The 18,843-nt window shown below is 49.0% G+C and overlaps 1 protein-coding gene across 3 annotated transcripts in view; it reads left to right on the top strand.

The window, feature by feature from the left end:
* The window catches only part of LOC119461863 (germinal-center associated nuclear protein), a 340,872-nt gene that overhangs the window by 199,086 nt on the left and 122,943 nt on the right, over positions 1–18,843 (top strand). For all 3 annotated transcript variants that reach the window (XM_049672737.1, XM_049672736.1, XM_037723233.2), the window contains exon 17: positions 5,087–5,253. In XM_049672737.1, the coding sequence (XP_049528694.1) occupies positions 5,087–5,253 (167 nt within the window). The remainder of the gene's footprint in view (positions 1–5,086; positions 5,254–18,843) is intronic.

Below are 18,843 nucleotides of genomic sequence, written 5' to 3'. Positions count from 1 at the left end.
TTGGGGCCGACGCTCTCATTTTCGGCTTGAAACTGTCGGCTATGGATGGCTGTTGACCACTTGCCTTGCTTGCCCCCTTGAGCTTGGATGGCCTTTCGCGTGCGTCCCGCTTCTCTTGGTAGTCCTTGTGCAAGTCCGGGTGGCTCCTTAAATGTGTTGCTAGAGTTGTTGTCGTACTTGTCAGGGTCTTCAGGACTCCTTGCATTTAAGACATCGAGCTTCTGTTCCCAGTGGAATCTTTACAAAAAAGTTCCAAATAGGATTGCTGGCCGCATGCAAGTCCCCCCATGGTGCTCTCTGGAGTGGTCCAAGGCGGCTGGGATTGATCAAATTCCACTGCGGCAGAGACAGTCTCCCATTAAACGAAATCGACCTCACCACCACGCCGACGAGATGCATTTTTGTACGCCTTTGTTCTGAGTATAGTTCTGTTTCCAAACCAAGCCAGGAAGGCTTGATTTGGATTGGATTGAAAAAAGTATTACTGAATCCAAAACCGAAACTTCCGAAAACGCCTTCTCCCTGCCGCGTGTGGCTATTCGTTCGAGCCGAATACTTAGAAATTTCCGAACAACAAAATTCGGATCGAAGCGAATATCGAATAGCGCATTATTCGTTCAACTATTCGAAAATATCGAATATTCGGACAAGCCTAGTTTTTCGAAATGAGAGAAAGTGGTTATTTCTGTACGAAAGCATGAGGTGCCTAGTACAGTAAAACCTCGGTAATTCGAAGGTCGCTGGACCGCGAAAATTCTTCGAATTAAGCGGATTTTCGAATTAACCGAAATGAATAATAATAAAAAATGAAAACAAGCAAGAACTTGCCGCAAAAAGAAATCACCTTTATTTTCCATGTCCGAGAAAAATTACTCAAAGTAATCACCGATGCAGGATTACTTGGCGCGCTGGTTCGTCGCCCCTAGTGCCATGCTCTCCAGCTGGCTCAAAAAACGTAGCATACAAATATCACCCGCACTGCACTCAACAAAGTTGCGGACGATGTTCACGGAATCGATAACTGCCGCGAAAGCGGGCGTGGTAGTGCTTGACTCCAAAAATTTGGACTTGCTGGATATTCCGGACTTCAAAAATGCACCATCAGGGTTCCCATTGAGTTCATGCATTTTCGCACCCAATTTTTCGGACGAATTGGGATAGATACCAAAGTTCGATTTTGCGGATTAAATCGCTCTTTCCGAGCCGCGCTACCCAATCTTGGAGGCCGCCATGTTGGATTTTGCACTGGCTTGGATTCCAGTGGCTCGCTGTATAGCCTCCAAGATTGGAACGCGCGCTATCAAGAGAGCTCGCGCAATCCTCCAGTCTTGGAGGCCATGCCCGCTCTTCCTTGGCTGACAAAACTCTCCAGAGTTCTGCACTTTTTCTTTTTTCTTAGTATACGCGCTCAGCACTATCGTTGTAACCATTTATTGTGCGATGTTTTTTTATTGCGACAGCAATTATATGGCCACTTCAAGCAGATTTTCGCCGTCGGCGTCGCCGCCCTGAGGATCCATACAAAGTCCAAGGGCGATAAAATCATCGCCGCGCGCCCGCCGTATGTGCGAGTGACAGCGCGCGGGGAACGCGCGCTTTCATGGAGAGCGAACGCACGGCGGAGCGTAAACGCGACTTCCTCCCTCGTGCGAAAGGCCGTGGGGGTATGGGAGGGAGGGGGGGGGGGGGGGCGACTTTTACTCTTCTAACAACTGCGTACTTAGCGCCGGAGCGGTTTCTCGCGCGCACCGTATCTTGAAAGCGATCTCCAGACGGCTCTGACCTTTTGTATGCGCTGTGCTCTCGCCGCTCAGTTTCTGTTGAAGCGATAGACCGCACAAGCCGTCGCTCGCTGCGGCGGCCGCGCTCGCTCGTGCGCGCTGACACCACGCGTGTTAATTCAGTGAGTTTTTTTTTCTCTGAAGTTTCGGTTGCTATTTTGAACGTGGCGTGTACACTGAGCAGGTGTCTCGGAGACCCATGTCTCAGTGATCGGCGCTACCTCCTGTACCTTGGCGAGAGCTAAGCGGTGCGAAGCTCGTTTCTTGGATCTCCATGGCGAACTCCGTTGGCGGAGATCGCCAACGCGGTGAAGTTCGTGTCGACTGTACACGGAGACGACGTCATTGCTGCGCAAATCCAGCAAGTCGATCCCATCCAAGCGTAGTATGAGGCAGGGCATTATTAGAGATGTTTTTTAAGCCACACTAATAACTTTTTTTTTCGGCCGAACGAGTTTTCCGGACTATTTTTCAGTCCCCACGAGCTCGGAAAATCGGTTGGCGACTGTACGGAGCGCCCTAACCTAACTGCCGCACGTTGCTACTAGCCGGAAACTTCGAATTATCCGAATAGAGCCGCGCGGGCCATTCAAATTATCCGGTAGAATTTGCATTGAGAATGACAGGACCGCTCAAATTCTTCGAATTAACCGAAATTTCGAATTAACCGAGTTCGAATTATCGAGGTTTTACTGTACTATAAACAGTGTAAAGGATTCTTTCTTTTTTTTTTTTTTTCTTGTCATGGAAAACGGGTGCGTGTTACAATCGAGGGTGTGTTAGAATCGAGTAAATATTGTACTTACTTACCTATTTACTTTGCGATTTTGATGACTGTCTACACTGCATATCTGAAGCAATTCTTTACATAGAAAGCTGATATAAATTCTTCGCATCAGTTTTTATATAATGTATTGTTTCTAGATACAAAATGTTTGTGTAGATATGTTCTCTTTTTTTATACATAGTATTTCTTTTTTTAAACATGTCATTTGAGGCATAACTGCGAGTCGGCTAGTATGAACAGATTAATTTTCTTAAATTTTTGTGCGCAAACAAACAGGGACGAAGAAAAGGAGAACACAACGTCCTTATGTTTTCCTATTCTTCGTCCCCGTTTGTTTGCGTACAAAAATTTAAGAAAATGTCATCTGAGACTTGTATCTTTCTATCCTTGTGTTCTTCTTTTCTTCATCCCTGTTTGTTTGCGCACAAAAATTTAAGAAAATGTCATTTGAGACTTGTATCTTTCGATGGAGGATTTCTTCCTCTGCAATCTGATACTATACACTTTAGTATCAAGCATGCTTTGTGAGAAGAAACAATGTATTTAGTACTACCCACAAGACGACCACCGCTTTTCCTGTGGGCAGGAAAGTGTTAAGGGAAAAAGAGGGCACAGGCAGTTTCCATCTTGCAACTTATGCTTTGGTCCTCCACTGACTGAGCTTTGTTGGAAGGTCTGACAAGACAGAGAGACAAAAATCTGCTGTTGCCACACACCCACCTGCAGAGCGAGATGCGGAGTCTCAAACGTGCCCTTGAGACAAAGGAACGACAACGCAGTAGTGCAAACAATCGCAAGGGCATTTATTGTACCTTTCATACGCCAATGCCAGCTTGCCAAATTACTATCAGTAGAGCATGCCTATGGGCGCTGACAAATCGAGGAAGCCAGAGTCACTGCAACAGGATATCGAGCGAATATTTTTGCCCCCTGCCGGACACCGCCTAATTGTTCGCGTACACAGTCCCGCAAACGGTGGCGCATTCAAACAAACGTGTTCGTCAAATTAAAGTTGGGATTTAGTTACAAATGCTCATTGAAAAAATCTGTTATTTGCTAAGGTAACTGCTGCAGAGTTGTGTCATTTGTTTTCAGCATTCCGGAAATTTGCATGCATGGCAGGACAAAAACTTGTGAAGTGGTTGGTGGCTGCACTCATGGTGGCTGCATAATTGCTCAAGAAGTATGGAACACAGCAGAATGCACGAAGGACATGTTGCAGTTCATTTACAGGAATAAAACGTTGTTTGAGATCGGTGCCAGTGGACGTTAAGTGTCAATAAATTTCTATTCTGTTAACGTAAACTCTCCCGGTTTCGTCTTATTTATGACTGCCAGAATCAGGATCATACTTTTTTTATACACTCTAACCTCGTTATAACGAAATGATGAATATAACAAAGTAAGTGTAATTCTTCATGAAATACCCATGGAGATCCATGTATTTAAAGCCTCGTTTTAACGATGTAAGATTGTTCTGCCAATGGATTTAACGAACGAGATTTGTCTCCGAAGCCAAAAATTCCGACCGTTGTGCACCGAGCACATTGCTTTCCACCTAGTTCAGCACTCGTTCGGTGTGGCAGTTCCTGCATCGAATTCTTTGTCGAGCAACACTGTTGTTTCGAGCCACGTGCACGGTGGCGAGGCACAAGAAGCATTGTACCTCTGCGGCGCGCCACATATGCTCCACTTCTCACTGTGGCTGGCGTAGCGAGGCATGAGATTCAGTCTCGGAGGCCACGAGGGAGCGGCGGATCAGATTGTTTTTCTGATGCTGTGCCAAGCTCTTATGGCCGTATCTTGGACGTGTTCAGAAAATCTCGCTAAAGTGAAACTATCTCCGAAAGTCGTGCAGAATTACCGAGAATGCCGCCCCAACTGCGTGGGCTGCTTGAAAACGACAGACTTCATTGCTGCTGCAGCAAGCCAGCTGTTCCTTTCGACTGCGTTGCTGTTGCACAACAAGTGGCAGCGAAAAACAGACCGAGTCTATCGCAGAAGCCTTCTGCATTGTTTTGTTAAAACTTTATCGCATACGTGGCTGCATAGCGGTTCTGCGTGCCACGAAGCTGTAGTCATCGTTGCGTATGTAAAGTTGTGCCCAGCATTGGGCACCTACTACACTAAAGGGCAATAGTTGATATAACCAAGTAATATATATTTAACAAAGTAATTTTGGCTTGGCCTTCCGCTTCGTTATAATGAGGTTTGAGTGTGTACGAAAATCGTTCGCACATTACATGTGTATCACATTGTTTTGTACTGTGAATTCAAACTGAGTGATCATTTAATTCATGGATATGTCAGAATTGGGAAAATACTGCCAAATAAAACAACGATGTATTCGGACATTCCTTACGGCCCTTCTTTTTAATTCTGCCCACTGGATTGGTTTTGCAGATTGAATTAACGGAAGTCAACTCCGTTTTTCCCTGCTCTAAACGTGCCCCGAAATTTCACTTTACTTGCTCCGAGGCACCCTTGAATTGGCTGAGTTATGACATTTGCGTTTCAGCTGGGTGGAGTTCTGTGAACGAGAGAAGCGCCAGAGGAGAGCTCGTGAGAGCTTCCCTGCAGCGCCCAGCATGCGGTGCAACTTGACTGACCCCGGCCTCAAGCTGGAGCCACCGGTGCCTCGCAAAAGGGCCAGGATCAGCTGGGACTGCCTGTCCAAAGGACTCGGTGGGTGGGACAGTACTTGAACAAAAAACGAGGCACTTTCTTGCTATACCCATCGATAGCATGTTTTCAATGGTTTCAACTTCAAATTTTGCTGCACTCAGAACACTTTCGGACAGCTAGCGCCATCCAGTGCATAAAAGAGGACATATTTTTCTAGTTTTGCCTTCGTGTTTTTTTTCTTCACCGCGAGGGGTGGGGGGGTTAAAGCACCTTTTAGTCGAGCGTGATGAGCGCTCGTAGCTTCTGATGCATCGACGTCGCGCGCAGCTGCCCTTCAGAAACAGCTAATTTCAACGCATTCTGAAGAGTCTGCGTCACAATTGTTTGATGGTGGTAGCAGCACAGACTCGGAAGATGATGTTGATTCATCGGACTGTGTGTCAAATAGCCCCAGAACGTGAACAGGTATCCGCCAGCAAGTTTCCTTTGCTACTCTGAACCATTTCGTTGCTGCCGCGCTCAAATCTAAAGATATCTGGTGTATCTGCAAAGTGTCAACTTAGTTTGGGCAGGGCTACTTGTCGGCAGCGACGGTGCAAGAGTGGAGTTCTGCGCTAGTAGACTTTGGCATTGCGTTCCGCTGCGATGCACGGCGGCTCTCCAGCTCTTACACGCTGGTGTGATAGCTAGAGGTCGGATCTTTAGGCATTAAAAAAACGCGCTTTAGGCACCAAAAATAGGCAGGCAAAACAACGTTTTAGGCCTCCAACGTCGTAAATATAAGCACAATAAATTTGTGCATAAATACAAATACAGTAGAACCCCGCTGTTACGTTTTTCACGGGACCATAAAAAAAAACAAAAGAGCCGGGAAACGCAAGAGCCAGGAAACAGGAAAAATTGAGAAATGGGAGTGGTGTTGAACTGCACACAATATTATTAATTCTTACGTGCGACAAAAAGTAGTTTCGCCCGACAGCCGAAGTATCGATTGCGGTGAGCTATACAAAGTAAGAATAGTAGTTTTATCGTCTGTATAAACTTGTAAACATTCGGTTATTAACTAATTAACAAACATAGTGTCAGCGCCCACAGGCAAACATGAACACATCACACTCGATGAGCCCGGACACGCGCAGTTAAGCGCCGCTGCAGAAGCGAGCGAAGTGACCTTCGTGCTGTTGTCTATCGCTTCAACCCTAACTGAGCGCCGAGAACACGCAGCACGCACAAAGCCACGAGCCGCCGACGCACCTACACTGGGTAGAATCTACCCCCACGCAGATCGCTTTCAAGATAGGGCCCGCGGGACGCCGCGCAGTATGATGCCAGAGCACAACGCTGCCCGCTACTACCCCCCCCCCCCCCCCCCCTCGCTGGTGCCTCGAGCGCAACGGAAGGAGGCGCGCTTCCTCTCTGCTTTTCTTTCGCGCGCGAGACGCGGTCGTCGGCTCCCCTCGCACGCTTTCACTCGCACATTCAGCATACGGCCGCGCGGCTTCCCTCGCACGTTTTCACTCGCACATACAGCATACGGCGCGCGGCGACGTATGCTGTATGTGCGAGTGAAAGCGCGCGGCGACGTATGCTGTATGTGCGAGTGAAAGCGTGCGAGGGGAGCCGACGACTGCGTCTCGCGCGCGGAAGAAAGCATACGGCGCGCGGCGACGGACTGCGCCGAACTGGCCACAGGCATCTGCATCACCTGTGGTAGCTCGATTGTAGTCCGCGGCAGCAGCGCTGACGATGTGCAGGTGACAGCAAACCAGGGGTGACTTCGCTCACGCTGCGTACACTCAACGCACTCGACAAACACAAAAGTAGTGCAAGGGAGAGGAATTCGGCATACGCATCACCCACGTGGTATGGTGTTCAATTCGGCTAGCAAAATGTCGGGCGGCATTTCAGATGCTAAGTTCACATGAACAAAGCTTACTTTCTTGAGTCGAACGAGTAATTTCAATTCGTGCGAGGTTAACTAAAATGAGGGAAGCAAAGTGCGACACCTCAACACCACGGTCCACCAGGTTGTGTCCCTCCACTTGCGACTGGCGACTTCGTAAAGCCTTAGGCCTAATGCGTGGCTACCCTAACAACCGGCATCAAAAAAAAAAACACCCAAAATGGGCACAACAGGCAGCCGCGAAGAGACGTTAGCTCTGTGAGGTGGTCCTACCCCGCTCGGTGCACACAGCATCCGAGTTGACGGCGCCCACCGTCCCAGACGGTGTCAGAGCGCCCGGTGCCAGGCTGCAATACCAGTCAGCCCGTAGCAAGACGCGTGGCCCGCGGCCACCCGGCTCCCTGAGCCGCGACTTCCGAAGTCAAAGAGATAGAAGAAGCTATTTACATAAGAAATTCGGACCACCCACGACGCTTCCGTACTCCCTCGCTTCAGGCTTGCCAATGCTCTGCGGGCGCTAGGCCTCGCTCTCCCAGGATGCAGACCACGTGGCTCTCGTACCGACAAGTGTACTTCAACACTCGCGAAAAGACTTAGCATGTTGAAAAGTTCAAACACGCTACAGCAACTGTCGCCTCACTCAAGAAAGCACGCCGCCGACACTGGCGATCAAAATCCACGCTAGGACATAGCTTCGGTTGAAACAAAGGTTGTCACGGACCGAGCAAAAATGTTAATATTATAGTCCAATGCCCCAAGAGGTCTACGTTGGGCAGCCAGATGTGGGGTGTCACACATGCTCTTGGGACAAAGGAACCACAACACAGTAGTGCAAACAATCAAAAGGGCACTTATTACACCTTTCATACAGTAATGCACGCTAGCCGAATTACAACCAATAGAACATTCACATGGGTGCGCGACAAATTAAGTAAGTCCGACTCACCGCGACCCGATAGCGAGCGAATCCGTTCGCCCCATGCAATGACACCATCCCCTAGTCGTTCACGTGTACAGTCACGCGAACGGTGGCGCGTTCGAACAATCCGTGTTCGTCCAGCCTCGCGCGACGGTCGCACGAAGCGGGCCGGCGCACGAGCGAAGCGTTCGTGCGTCTTGGCCGCCGATCCCAAGCCCAAGAGGAAGCGCCCTCGACCTTTCTCTCCCAAGTCACCCCGCTGTTCGGCGGCGTTAGCATCGCGACACTCGCGCCATCTCCCGCAATGTGCCGCAACCACCACGACCGCCACGGGCTTAGCCACGCGGAGAAGCCGGACTACAGGAGACATGCGGGGAAAACAACATCAGGGGACGCGTGACAGTCGCGCATCCCCACATGTCTGAAAACAGATAATACATGATTCACATCGTCACAAACAACCGACTGCAAATATCTGACTGCAGAAGGAGCAGCTCGTTGTTCTTGAAGAAGGACACAGTTCTTTCCATCACGTTCGTTTCCCGAGCTTTGTATTTGTTCCTCAGGATTGAGTCCGCACCCTCCAAAAAAAAAAGGCAACGCTTGTGGTCCTGTTCTTCAGCTCTCAAGGACACTCTGCGGTTCAGAGCCAGAAGTTCATGTGCATGAACTTCAGGGTTAAAGCAGAACTTTGGTCCTTTCTTGGGAACAGAGCCCACATCCTCTGGAATGACAGCATTCCCAAGAACATGCACAGTTTTATACGTTCGATGCAGCTTAGGCGAGAATTTGGGGAGCCGAACCAGAATGCAACGCCACCAGTACTCAGTCAGTTCCGCTGCGTGGTGTTGGAAGCGCCTTACCTGCGAAGCAGCCGTCGCCCCCCCCCCCCCCCCCCCCCTCGGGAAAAGTGAGCAGCAAAAGGCATGTAGCAGATCCTGGAACCTGTCTCCAGAGTTGAGACTTCATGATCTTGCAGATACGTTTCACATAGCCAAACGAAGGCTGGACTAAGCCAAACAGCAGCAGGACATCATGGGGCATGAAGCCTTTCCTCAAGCATTAGGAAAAAGGGTTATGGCTGTTTCCCTCTACAAAAGTGAATGTTCGTTTTTAGATAGCACAGTGAGGTAGCTTGCAACGCGTGCTGCGCCATGTGTTTGTGCGCATTTTTTTGGAAATCTATATATTTCTGTGATGTGCTGGAAGTAAAACTAGTTAAAAGTTTGGTGCCCTATCCTGTCTTCTTCTTTTTCCTTGCACCACAATTCATTCGTTTAGCTATACACCAGCTCGCCCAACGCTGGCGAGTTGGTGTACATTTTTTATATACTGTCACGGGACTACCTTGCTGTCACTCACTGCTGCTGCCGCAGTTCCTCACTCGAGCGTTTTGACAGCGAATTTCCACGGTCATTGAGTAAGATGTGTTCATGTTTGCTTGTGTGCATGTTAACACCATGCTTGTTAATTTAGTTAGTATGCCTACATTTACAAGTTTATACGGCCGATCAAACTACAGTGTAGACCGCTTATAACGTGAGTCGCCGGAGTTGCGAATATCCGCACTATAAGTGGTACCGCACTATAACCAAAGCAACAATTTTCAAGGCCCGCACATATGCAAAACATGTGCACCGAGCCACCACGCGTATGCGACAGTCGAGGAATGCAGCTAGAACGTTTGCATTCAATTTACAGTCGAATCTCGTTAATTTGAACCAAATCACGCGGCGGCACCTCCAACCGGCATTGCTCCGGCACCGCCATAGAGAGAGACCCCTCAACGTCGCAGCGCGAACAAAAAAAAAGAAAAACAAATTTTAAAAAAAAGCGGCGAAAATTTCACCCTCTCTCAAATGGAAAGGTTGCCGATTCTGCGTTGCGCCAGAACATGCGTGTACGTGCCGACGTCTCAGCCACACTACTGTAGCCACGCGTAGAAAATGGCTGTGAACCCTTCTTTCTCCTCTATGCTTCCTCTATTTTCTAGTCACGTGTTGACCTTGCACGCTGCGGCTACGGCGCAGAGGTAGCCACTGTAGCAGAGGGAAGCAGCGGCGCTGTCCCAGGCCGGATAATGAACTGCCCACGCCGCCAAACGCCCACTTCCCGATAATGGCAGAAAACGAAACTTCGGGGAGCTGGCGCCGGGCCGGCTGCAGGCGCGCACGGTGACAGTCGAATAGTAGGGAGCTACGAGGGAGAGCGAGGGGAGCCACCAAAGCGGCAGAGTTGCGAAGGTGAAATCCGCTTCCCTGCCGCCCTCCTCTCTCACATTCCACGGTCTCCTCGTGCGCCCATGCCGTGCCGGTGCCGCTCGTTCCCTGAAGTTTCGTGTACTGCCGTTATCGTGAAGCGAGCCGAGCGTTGGCCGGCGTTGGCAGTTTCGCGGCCCACGCTCGCTATGCGCGCCGTGATATGTCACAACTTGCACTCAAGATTGTGGTTTCAGCCTCACTGGCTGTTCGTTCGCACCACGTGCCCTTCTCCTCCACTTCGTCTCTCTTTCTTGCTCGCACTCCTTGGGGCGCCCGTTTGAGGGGCGCGTTCGCCATCTCCGCTGACTTCCGTACTCCCAGGCAGCCGCACTGTAACCGGTATTTCGTTTCCCGCAACTGCACTATAAGCGATACGTGTATACATGGAGTGCTATGGGAAAATTAATGGGAGTCTGAAAAGACCGCACTATACCCGGTCCTGCACTATAAACGGTTACGTGATAAGTGGTCTATACTGTACTACAGTAAAACCTCGATAATTCGAACTCGGTTAATTCGAAATTTCGGTTAATTCGAAGAATTTGAGCGGTCCCGTCATTCTCAATGCAAATTCTACCGGATAATTTGAATGGCCCGCGCGGCTCTATTCGGATAATTCGAAGTTTCCGGCTAGTAGCAACGTGCGGCGGTTAGGTTAGGGCGCTCCGTACAGTCGCCAACCGATTTCCCGAGCTCGTGGGGACTGAAAAATAGTCCGGAAAACTCGTTCGGCCGAAAAAAAAAAAAGTCATTAGTGCGGCTTAAAAAAAAAAAAAACTTTAATAATGCCCTGCCTCATACTACGCTTGGAGAGGATCGACTTGCTTGGATTTGCGCATTAATGACGTCGTCTCCGTGTACAGTCGACACGAACGCCACCACATTGGCGATCTCCGCCAACGGAGTTCGCCATAGAGATCCAAGAAACGAGCTTCGCACCGCTTAGCTCTCACGAAGGTACAGGAGGTAGCGCCAATCACTGAGACATGGGTCTCCGAGACACCTGCTCGTTGTACACGCCACGTTCAAAATAGCAACCGAAACTTGAGAAAAAAAAAAAAAACTCGCTGAATTAACACGCGTGGTGTCAGCGCGCACGAGCGAGCGCGGCCGCCTCAGCCCGCAGCGAGCGAAGGTTCGTGCGGTCTATCGCTGCAACGGAAACTGAGCGGCGAGAGCTAAAATCAAGGGGCTTTAGCGAGAGCGAAAGGTCAGAGCCGTCTGGAGATCGCTTTCAAGATACGCTGCGCGCGAGAAACCGCTCCGGCGCTAAGTACGCAGTTGTTAGAAGAGTAGAAGTCGCCTCCCCCCCCCCCCCCCCCCTCCCATACCCCCACGGCCTTTCGCACGAGGGAGGAAGTCGCGTTTACGCTCCGCCGTGCGTTCGCTCTCCATGAAAGCGCGCGTCCCCCGCGTGCTGTCACTCGCACATACGGCGGGCGCGCGGCGATGATTTTATCGCCCTTGGACTTTGTATGGATCCTCAGGGCGGCGACGCCGACGGCGAAAATCCGCTTGAAGTGTCCATATAGTAATTGCTGTCGCAATAAAAAAAAAAAAAGAACCCACAATAAATGGTTACAACGATGGCATGGCCTCCGAGACTGGAGGATTGCGATAGCGCGCGTTCTAATCTTGGAGGCTATACAGCGAGCCACTGGCATTCAAGCCAGTGCAAAATCCAACATGGCGGCCTCCAAGATTGGGTAGCGCGGCTAGGAAAGAGCGATTTAGTCCGCAAAATCGAACTTTGGGTTCTCAATTCATCCAAAAAATTGGGTGCAAAAATGCATGAACTCATGGGAACCCTGATGGTGCATTTTTGAAGTCCGGAATATCCAGCAAGTCCAAATTTTTGGAGTCAAGCACCACCACGCCCGCTTTCGCGGCAGTTATCGATTCCGTGAACATCGTCCGCAACTTTGTTGAGTGCAGTGCGGGTGATATTTGTATGCTACGTTTTTTGAGCCAGCTGGAAAGCATGGCACTATAGGGGCGGCGAACCAGCGCGCCAAGTAATCCCGCATCGGTGATTACTTTGAGTAATTTTTCTCGGACATGGAAAATAAAGGTGACTTTTTGCGGCAAGTTCTTGCTTGTTTTCTTTTTTTTATTATTCATTTCGGTTAATTCGAAGATCCGTTTAATTCGAAGAATTTTCGCGGTCCGGCGACCTTCGAATTATCGAGGTTTTACTGTATCTTTATTCGTATAGCTGTCCACTCATTTGCTATCACAATCGATGCTTCGCCTTTTGGGCGTAAGTGCGACTTTTTTTTTTTTACACAAACATGTGCCATTAGCCTGAATGGTTTAAAACATGCAGTTAGGTTTGATAATTCAGAAATTGTTTGGACAAAAATTAGCAATAAACATGTCATTTTAATTATTTTTTTTGGGGGGGGGGGGGGGCAGAACGCACTTCGAATTGTAGACATGGCAATGGTGGTGGTTCATTGCACAGCCCAATGATGTGACTACATACGTGCCAAACCATTTGTGTTTCGCGCCTTTCAGTTTTTAGTAGGGTTGCACGAATATCTAATTTTAACAGGATAGTGTAAAGGGCCCCGTGTCGCAGAAAATCCAATCTTGGTGTAGGCGGCATAGCCGGCATTGACATCCCGTGAGCAAAAATTGCAGTATATATTCTATGTAGCACTAAAGTTCTTCTATCACTAAATTTGCTCATAGAGGCCGCATTTCTACCAGAAAGCTCGCCTTCATGCATAGTGTTCTGCGCCAGCGTTTCGCGGTAAACATTACGCTTGCATAAACTGCAGTTGCCGGCAAGCATGAGAAGCAGTCAAGCATCTTTGAATGCTATCACTTTCCACTCTTAAAGGCAAAGCTTAAGCATCCTCATCCTCAAAATTTTTCAATTTTGAAGCGTATTTGAATGATAAAAGCCAAGTGTGAATCAAATAGAATATTTTTTATATACTGTCACGGGAAACAGCATAACTGAAAATATACTTACAAAATATATACAGCAAGCACTGCCAAGATGGCGGAAAGACGATCTCTTCAATCGTCTTCTTCCCAAATGGTCAATGTCCCATTGCGTGCAGTCTCGTAACATTAACCTCCGGCCGGAAAAGCGCCGACCCGGCGCCTAAGACAGGGTCGCAAGGTATGGCTTGAGGCGGGTCACATGCACGACGTCTGAGGAAGGAGAAGACGTGGTAGGATCGAGCGGGGCTATTTCGTAAGTTACATCTGTCAATTGTCGCAGGACGCGATAGGGGCCAGAGTATCTCCAAAGTAGTTTTTCAGAAAGGCCAACGCGCCGAGACGGGGACCAGCCAAAGACAAGATCACCTGCACTGAAGCGGGCGTCCCAGTGGTTGGCGTCGTGCAACAACTTCTGCCATAACTGCGACGCAGAGAGGTGAAGACGGGCAATGTGACGTACCTTTTCTGCTGTAGCAATGGCGTCGCGCGCGTATTCAGTAGGCAGAGCGGCAGGGGTCGAAATAAGTGTGTCAAAAGGGAGTGTTGGTTCTCATCCGTATAGAAGATAGAAGGGAGAGTAGCCGGCAGTGTCATGGCATGAGGAGTTATAGGCAAAGGTGACAAAAGGTAGCGCAGTGTCCCAGTCATGGTGATCAGACGAAACATACATAGAGAGCATATCAGTGATAGTGTGTCAGCAGACAAAACTGCTGACGTAGGATCAGGTGACAGTGATGAAATCTGGCACTTATCTGATGGTGACAGGGTGGCCAAAACTATGCCTTGGGGAAGAACTTGAGGGCAGAGTCAGAAGTTCAAGAGGGGCAGGCAAGTCTGGTTGGTCGCAACAATACGAATACTTTTGGATTTGCAAAAATATTATATTTGTTCACCAGCCAGGGGTACGAAAAAAAAAAAGCACAGCAAATAAGGTACAGAAAAATTATGCTTTGTGGTCAACAATATTCTCTAATACAACACTCACTGGACACATTAGTGTCTGGTATCTGCAGGTACCTCTTCGAAAACCAAGCCAACAGTGGGCACCATGCTTGAACCACCACACACATGGATCTTTTTGGCCCAGAATTTCATCATACACATATCTTTCAACCTGTGCTTGTGACAGTGAAAATTGCTACTGGTTGATGAGCTTATCGAAGTCTCTACACAGTGCTGGCGTGGAAGGAGCCTCTTGAGTAGCTTTCGTTATTGAGGGCATATCTGGGTTCCCTGGTGTTGAAATTTCCCTTGTTTCTTCTAAAGACAGGTTTTTATTCCACTTTGCCATTGAAGCATCTCCTGGTGATACTCAACTACTCTAGAACAACGGTCTAGAAACATTGCCAAGCTTGCTCCTTGGTCAAATTTAGTAGTTTGGAAACCGTGTTTTTGAGCACTTAGCCAGATTAGTAGGAGACACAGAGGTTTCCACCTGACGGCTGGTGTTGTCCAGGTGCACGAAGAGGCAGCACAGTGTATCACGTAGCCACACGCACCAGCAGGGGCCCCGTGACAGTGCCCGCTTCTTACTTTTGATATGCTTCACCGCAAGTCAGTCTGTATGTTCCACCGCATAACATGTCTATACTGCAGCAAAGCTCATGTAAAGAACAGACAACAGCAATTTTCGGGCGTTCATATATTTCAAATAGTAAAGGTGTCTTTCGAGTCGAATTGAATATTCACACACTGCTTTCTAATTATCACTGCTGGCGTGAAACCTATATTATGGCACATTTTGATGTATAAAGGTATATCTTCTTGCTGATTTAATAGTTCCATCTTAACATGCCTAAATAACTGTGCTTTACTAGAGAAAATTAAAATTGTAGCTTTTGGTCTTAAATTCTAAAGTTTTTTCGGAGAAGTGGTGAGTTACCTTACAAATAGTCTAAACAAATGTTAGCACAAGGGTAGCATTTGATTTACCTATGTGGGTAAATTAATTAGAATGTACTCGTTCTGAATCACCAGTTATCTGACATGGTGGCTGTCACTGCTGATATTGGACAGTAAAATCACCAGCCTATCTACATAAACGAGCACCTTTGCCGTGCATTGGAAATGCTGCTTGGAAAGACAATAGGCAAACAAAGAAATAAGAATTGAAGTTTCTGCTAAGCAAATGAAGACAAGATCTACCTTTTCAGGTTGACATTGTCATATTTACTGAGACATGGTATCGTGTGGCTACTGAAGTGTTTAAAATTCTAGGATATATATCTTACCTTTTAAACCAGAGCCTAAAAAATGGGGGCAGAGTCATGAGTGAAAAGTAACATCAGCTGTGTTGTGGAGGCATTTTCCAAAGTTACTCCGGTCTGAAATTCTCGCATTTAAAAGCGGTATCAAGTGTAAAGCGTAATGTATTACCAACTTCACACAAATTTTTTCAATTTCCTTAAGTTTTTGGAAACTTCGCTAAGCTAGTTTAACAATATGGCCGGCACTGTGATCCTTGGAGGTGACATAAATATTGATTGCTTGCAGCAATCACCAGATCATAACAAATGTTGTAGGATCTTGCATGCGAACAACATTAACTCAATTAGTCTACCGACCCGAGTGCAACCAACTTCGTCGACCCTACCAGACGTCTTTATTACCAATATTGCCTCCGAGCATCTCAGCGCTGACGTTATGAGCTCTCGAATAAATGACCACTAACCCATTGAACTGTTAACGCAGTATGCTTTTTTTAACCTGTTCATTTTTGGTTGGCATTTCATTTTTCCTGTTCGATATACAGTATAGACCACTTATAACGTAACCGCTTATAGCGGAGAACTGGATATAGTGCGGTCTTTTCAGACTCCCGTTAATTTTCCCATAGCACTCCATGTATACAGGTATCGCTTATAGTGCAGTTGCGGGAAACGAAATACCGGTTACAGTGCGGCTGCCTGGGAGTACGGAAGTCAGCGGAGACGGCGAACGCGCCCCTCAAACGGGCGCCCCAAGGAGTGCGAGCAAGAAAGAGAGACGAAGTGGAGGAGCAGGGCACGTGGTGCGAACGAACAGCCAGTGAGGCTGAAACCACAATCTTGAGTGCGAGTCTTGAATTATCACGGCGCGCATAGCGAGCGAGGGCCACGAAACTGCCAACGCCGGCCAACGCTCGCTTCACGATAATGGCAGTAAACAAAACTTCAGGGGGCCCTGCGGGCGGCGCCGGCACAGCACGGCGAAGGGCGCACGCGGATACCGTGGAATGTGAGGGAGGAGGGCGGCAGGGAAGTGGATTTCGCCTCGGCAACTCCGCTGCTTCGGTGGCTCCCCTCGCCCTCCCTCGTAGCCCCCTCACTTTCGACTGCCACCGTGCGCGCCCGCGCCAGCTCCCCGAAGTTTCGTTTTCTGCCGTTATCGGGAAGCGGGCGCTTGCCGGCATGGGCAGTTGCGTTGGCCGGCCTGGGACAGCGCCGCTGCTTCCCTCTGCACCGTAGCCGCAGCGTGCAAGGTCATCACATGACTAGAAAGTAGAGGAAGCATAAAGGAGAAAGAAGGGTTCATACACGTGGCTACGGTAGCATGGCTGAGACGTCGGCACGTACACGCTTGTTCTGGCGCAACGCGGAATTGGCGACCTTGCCATTTGAGAGAGGGTGAAAGTTCCACCGCATTGTTTTTTTTCTTTCTCCTTTTTTTGTTTTGTTCGCGCGCGACATTGAGGGGTCTCTCCTAAGCTTTTACTCTATGGCAGTGCCGGAGCAATGCCGGTTGGAGGTGCCGCCGCGTGATTTGGTTAGAATTAACGAGATTCAACTGTAAATGCAAACGTTCTAGGCGCATTTCTCGACTGTCGCATATGCGTGGCGGCTCGGTGCACATGTTTTGCATATGTGCGGACCTTGAAAATTGTTGCTCTGTATAGCGAAGAAGACTGGCATTTTGGACACACTATCATCATCGGCCCGCCGACGAAGATGGGCTCGCGCTCTCGGTGTCCGACGCTCGACTGAGACGGTCGCGTTTCTGAGTCGTCAATAAACCGCATTACATATTTGGTGGAGCTGTGCTGGGTTCTACTTCCCCAACCCTAGAATTACGCAATCGGACACTGCCTGGCCATCATGCCTGACGACGCCAGCCAAACAACACCTCCGGCATCACCAACATTGCTTTGTCCTGGCTCAATGCATCAACGCGATCCTCCCATCTTCAGCGGCTCCGACGAATACGACGTCGAAGATTGGCTCTCGATCTACGAGCGGGTGTGTGCCCACAATAAATGGGATGATGCTGCGAAGCTCAGCTACGCCAACTTCTATCTCACAGGTGTCGCTAGCGTGTGGTACCCCAACCACGAATCCGACCTTCGCACCTGGTCAGATTTCAAGGCATTACGCAAGTGTTTGGTCGCCCTGCGGTGAGGAAGCTCCGTGCCGAAGAGAGCTTTCGCAGCCACCCGCCGTGGTTGCTCAGTGGCTATGGTGTTGGGCTGCTGAGCACGAGGTCGCGGGATCGAATCCCGGCCACGGCGGCCGCATTTCGATGGGGGCGAAATGCGAAAACACCCGTGTACTTAGATTTAGGTGCACGTTAAAGAACCCCAGGTGGTCCAAATTTCCGGAGTCCCCCACTACGGCGTGCCTCATAATCAGAACTGGTTTTGGCACGTAAAACCCCATAATTTAATTTTTTTAATTTTTAGCTTTCGCAGCCGTTCTCAGCAACCCGATGAGAACTTCACCAAGTACATAGAAGATGTTGTGGACCTTTGCAAGTGCGTCGATCCATCGATTACTGAGTCTGACGAGATCCGTCACGTGATGAAGGGAATCGAAGACGACGCATTCCAGATGCTCCTTTCGAAAAGCCCGCGGACCGTGGTCGAAGTCGATGAACATTGTCAGAGCTATGACGAACTCTGGAGGCAACGTCTACTCACTCGACGTTCTTCTGTTCCTGATACTTCCATTGCAAGTTTAGCCGCTGTGACTAAAAACGACTATCTGCTCGGTGAAATCAAGGAATTTATATGCTCCGAAGTCGCCCGCCAGCTATCCCTACTCACCGCCGTCCCCGGACCCACGCCATCCTTGGCTCCTCCGTTGCGTCAAATGCTCCAGGAACAAGTGTCTGAAGCCATACAGTCCCCTCGTGCAGCGCCACCATTGCCTGCACCTCTCCGCTACGCCGAGGTTGCAGCACGGCCACCTCCATCGACTTTTTCAGCACCACTGTTTGCTGCACTGCCACGTCCAATCCCTCCAGTGTACACCACTAGATCACCAGCTAGCACGGGACCCTGGCATACACCCAACAATCGACCCGTGTGCTTCTTCTGTGGTATCCCTGGTCATGTGGCACGGTTCTGTCGCCGTCGCTTATGGCTTCAAGGTCATGACCAACCTGTCTACTCCTACGTTTCGCCAGTCTTCTTTGCTACACTTTGGTTATAGTGCGGTACTGCTTATAGTGCAGATATTCGCGACTCCGGTGACTTACGTTATAAGCGGTCTACACTGTAGTATGCTAAACCGTCTAACACATCAAAACCCCTGCCTGTACACTGGAACGAGTTTGCTGTAATTTGTGTCTCACTGATTGGAGATATTATGCTGGACCAGAGACACGAGTGCATAAAGGTTTTTAAGGCGCTGTATGAC

The sequence above is a fragment of the Dermacentor silvarum genome, chromosome 8 (assembly GCF_013339745.2).
Source record: "Dermacentor silvarum isolate Dsil-2018 chromosome 8, BIME_Dsil_1.4, whole genome shotgun sequence".
NCBI classification, from domain to species: Eukaryota; Metazoa; Arthropoda; class Arachnida; order Ixodida; family Ixodidae; genus Dermacentor; species Dermacentor silvarum.
The sequence above is the reverse complement of the archived record's forward strand: the minus strand, read 5'-3'. Positions and strand labels throughout refer to the sequence as shown.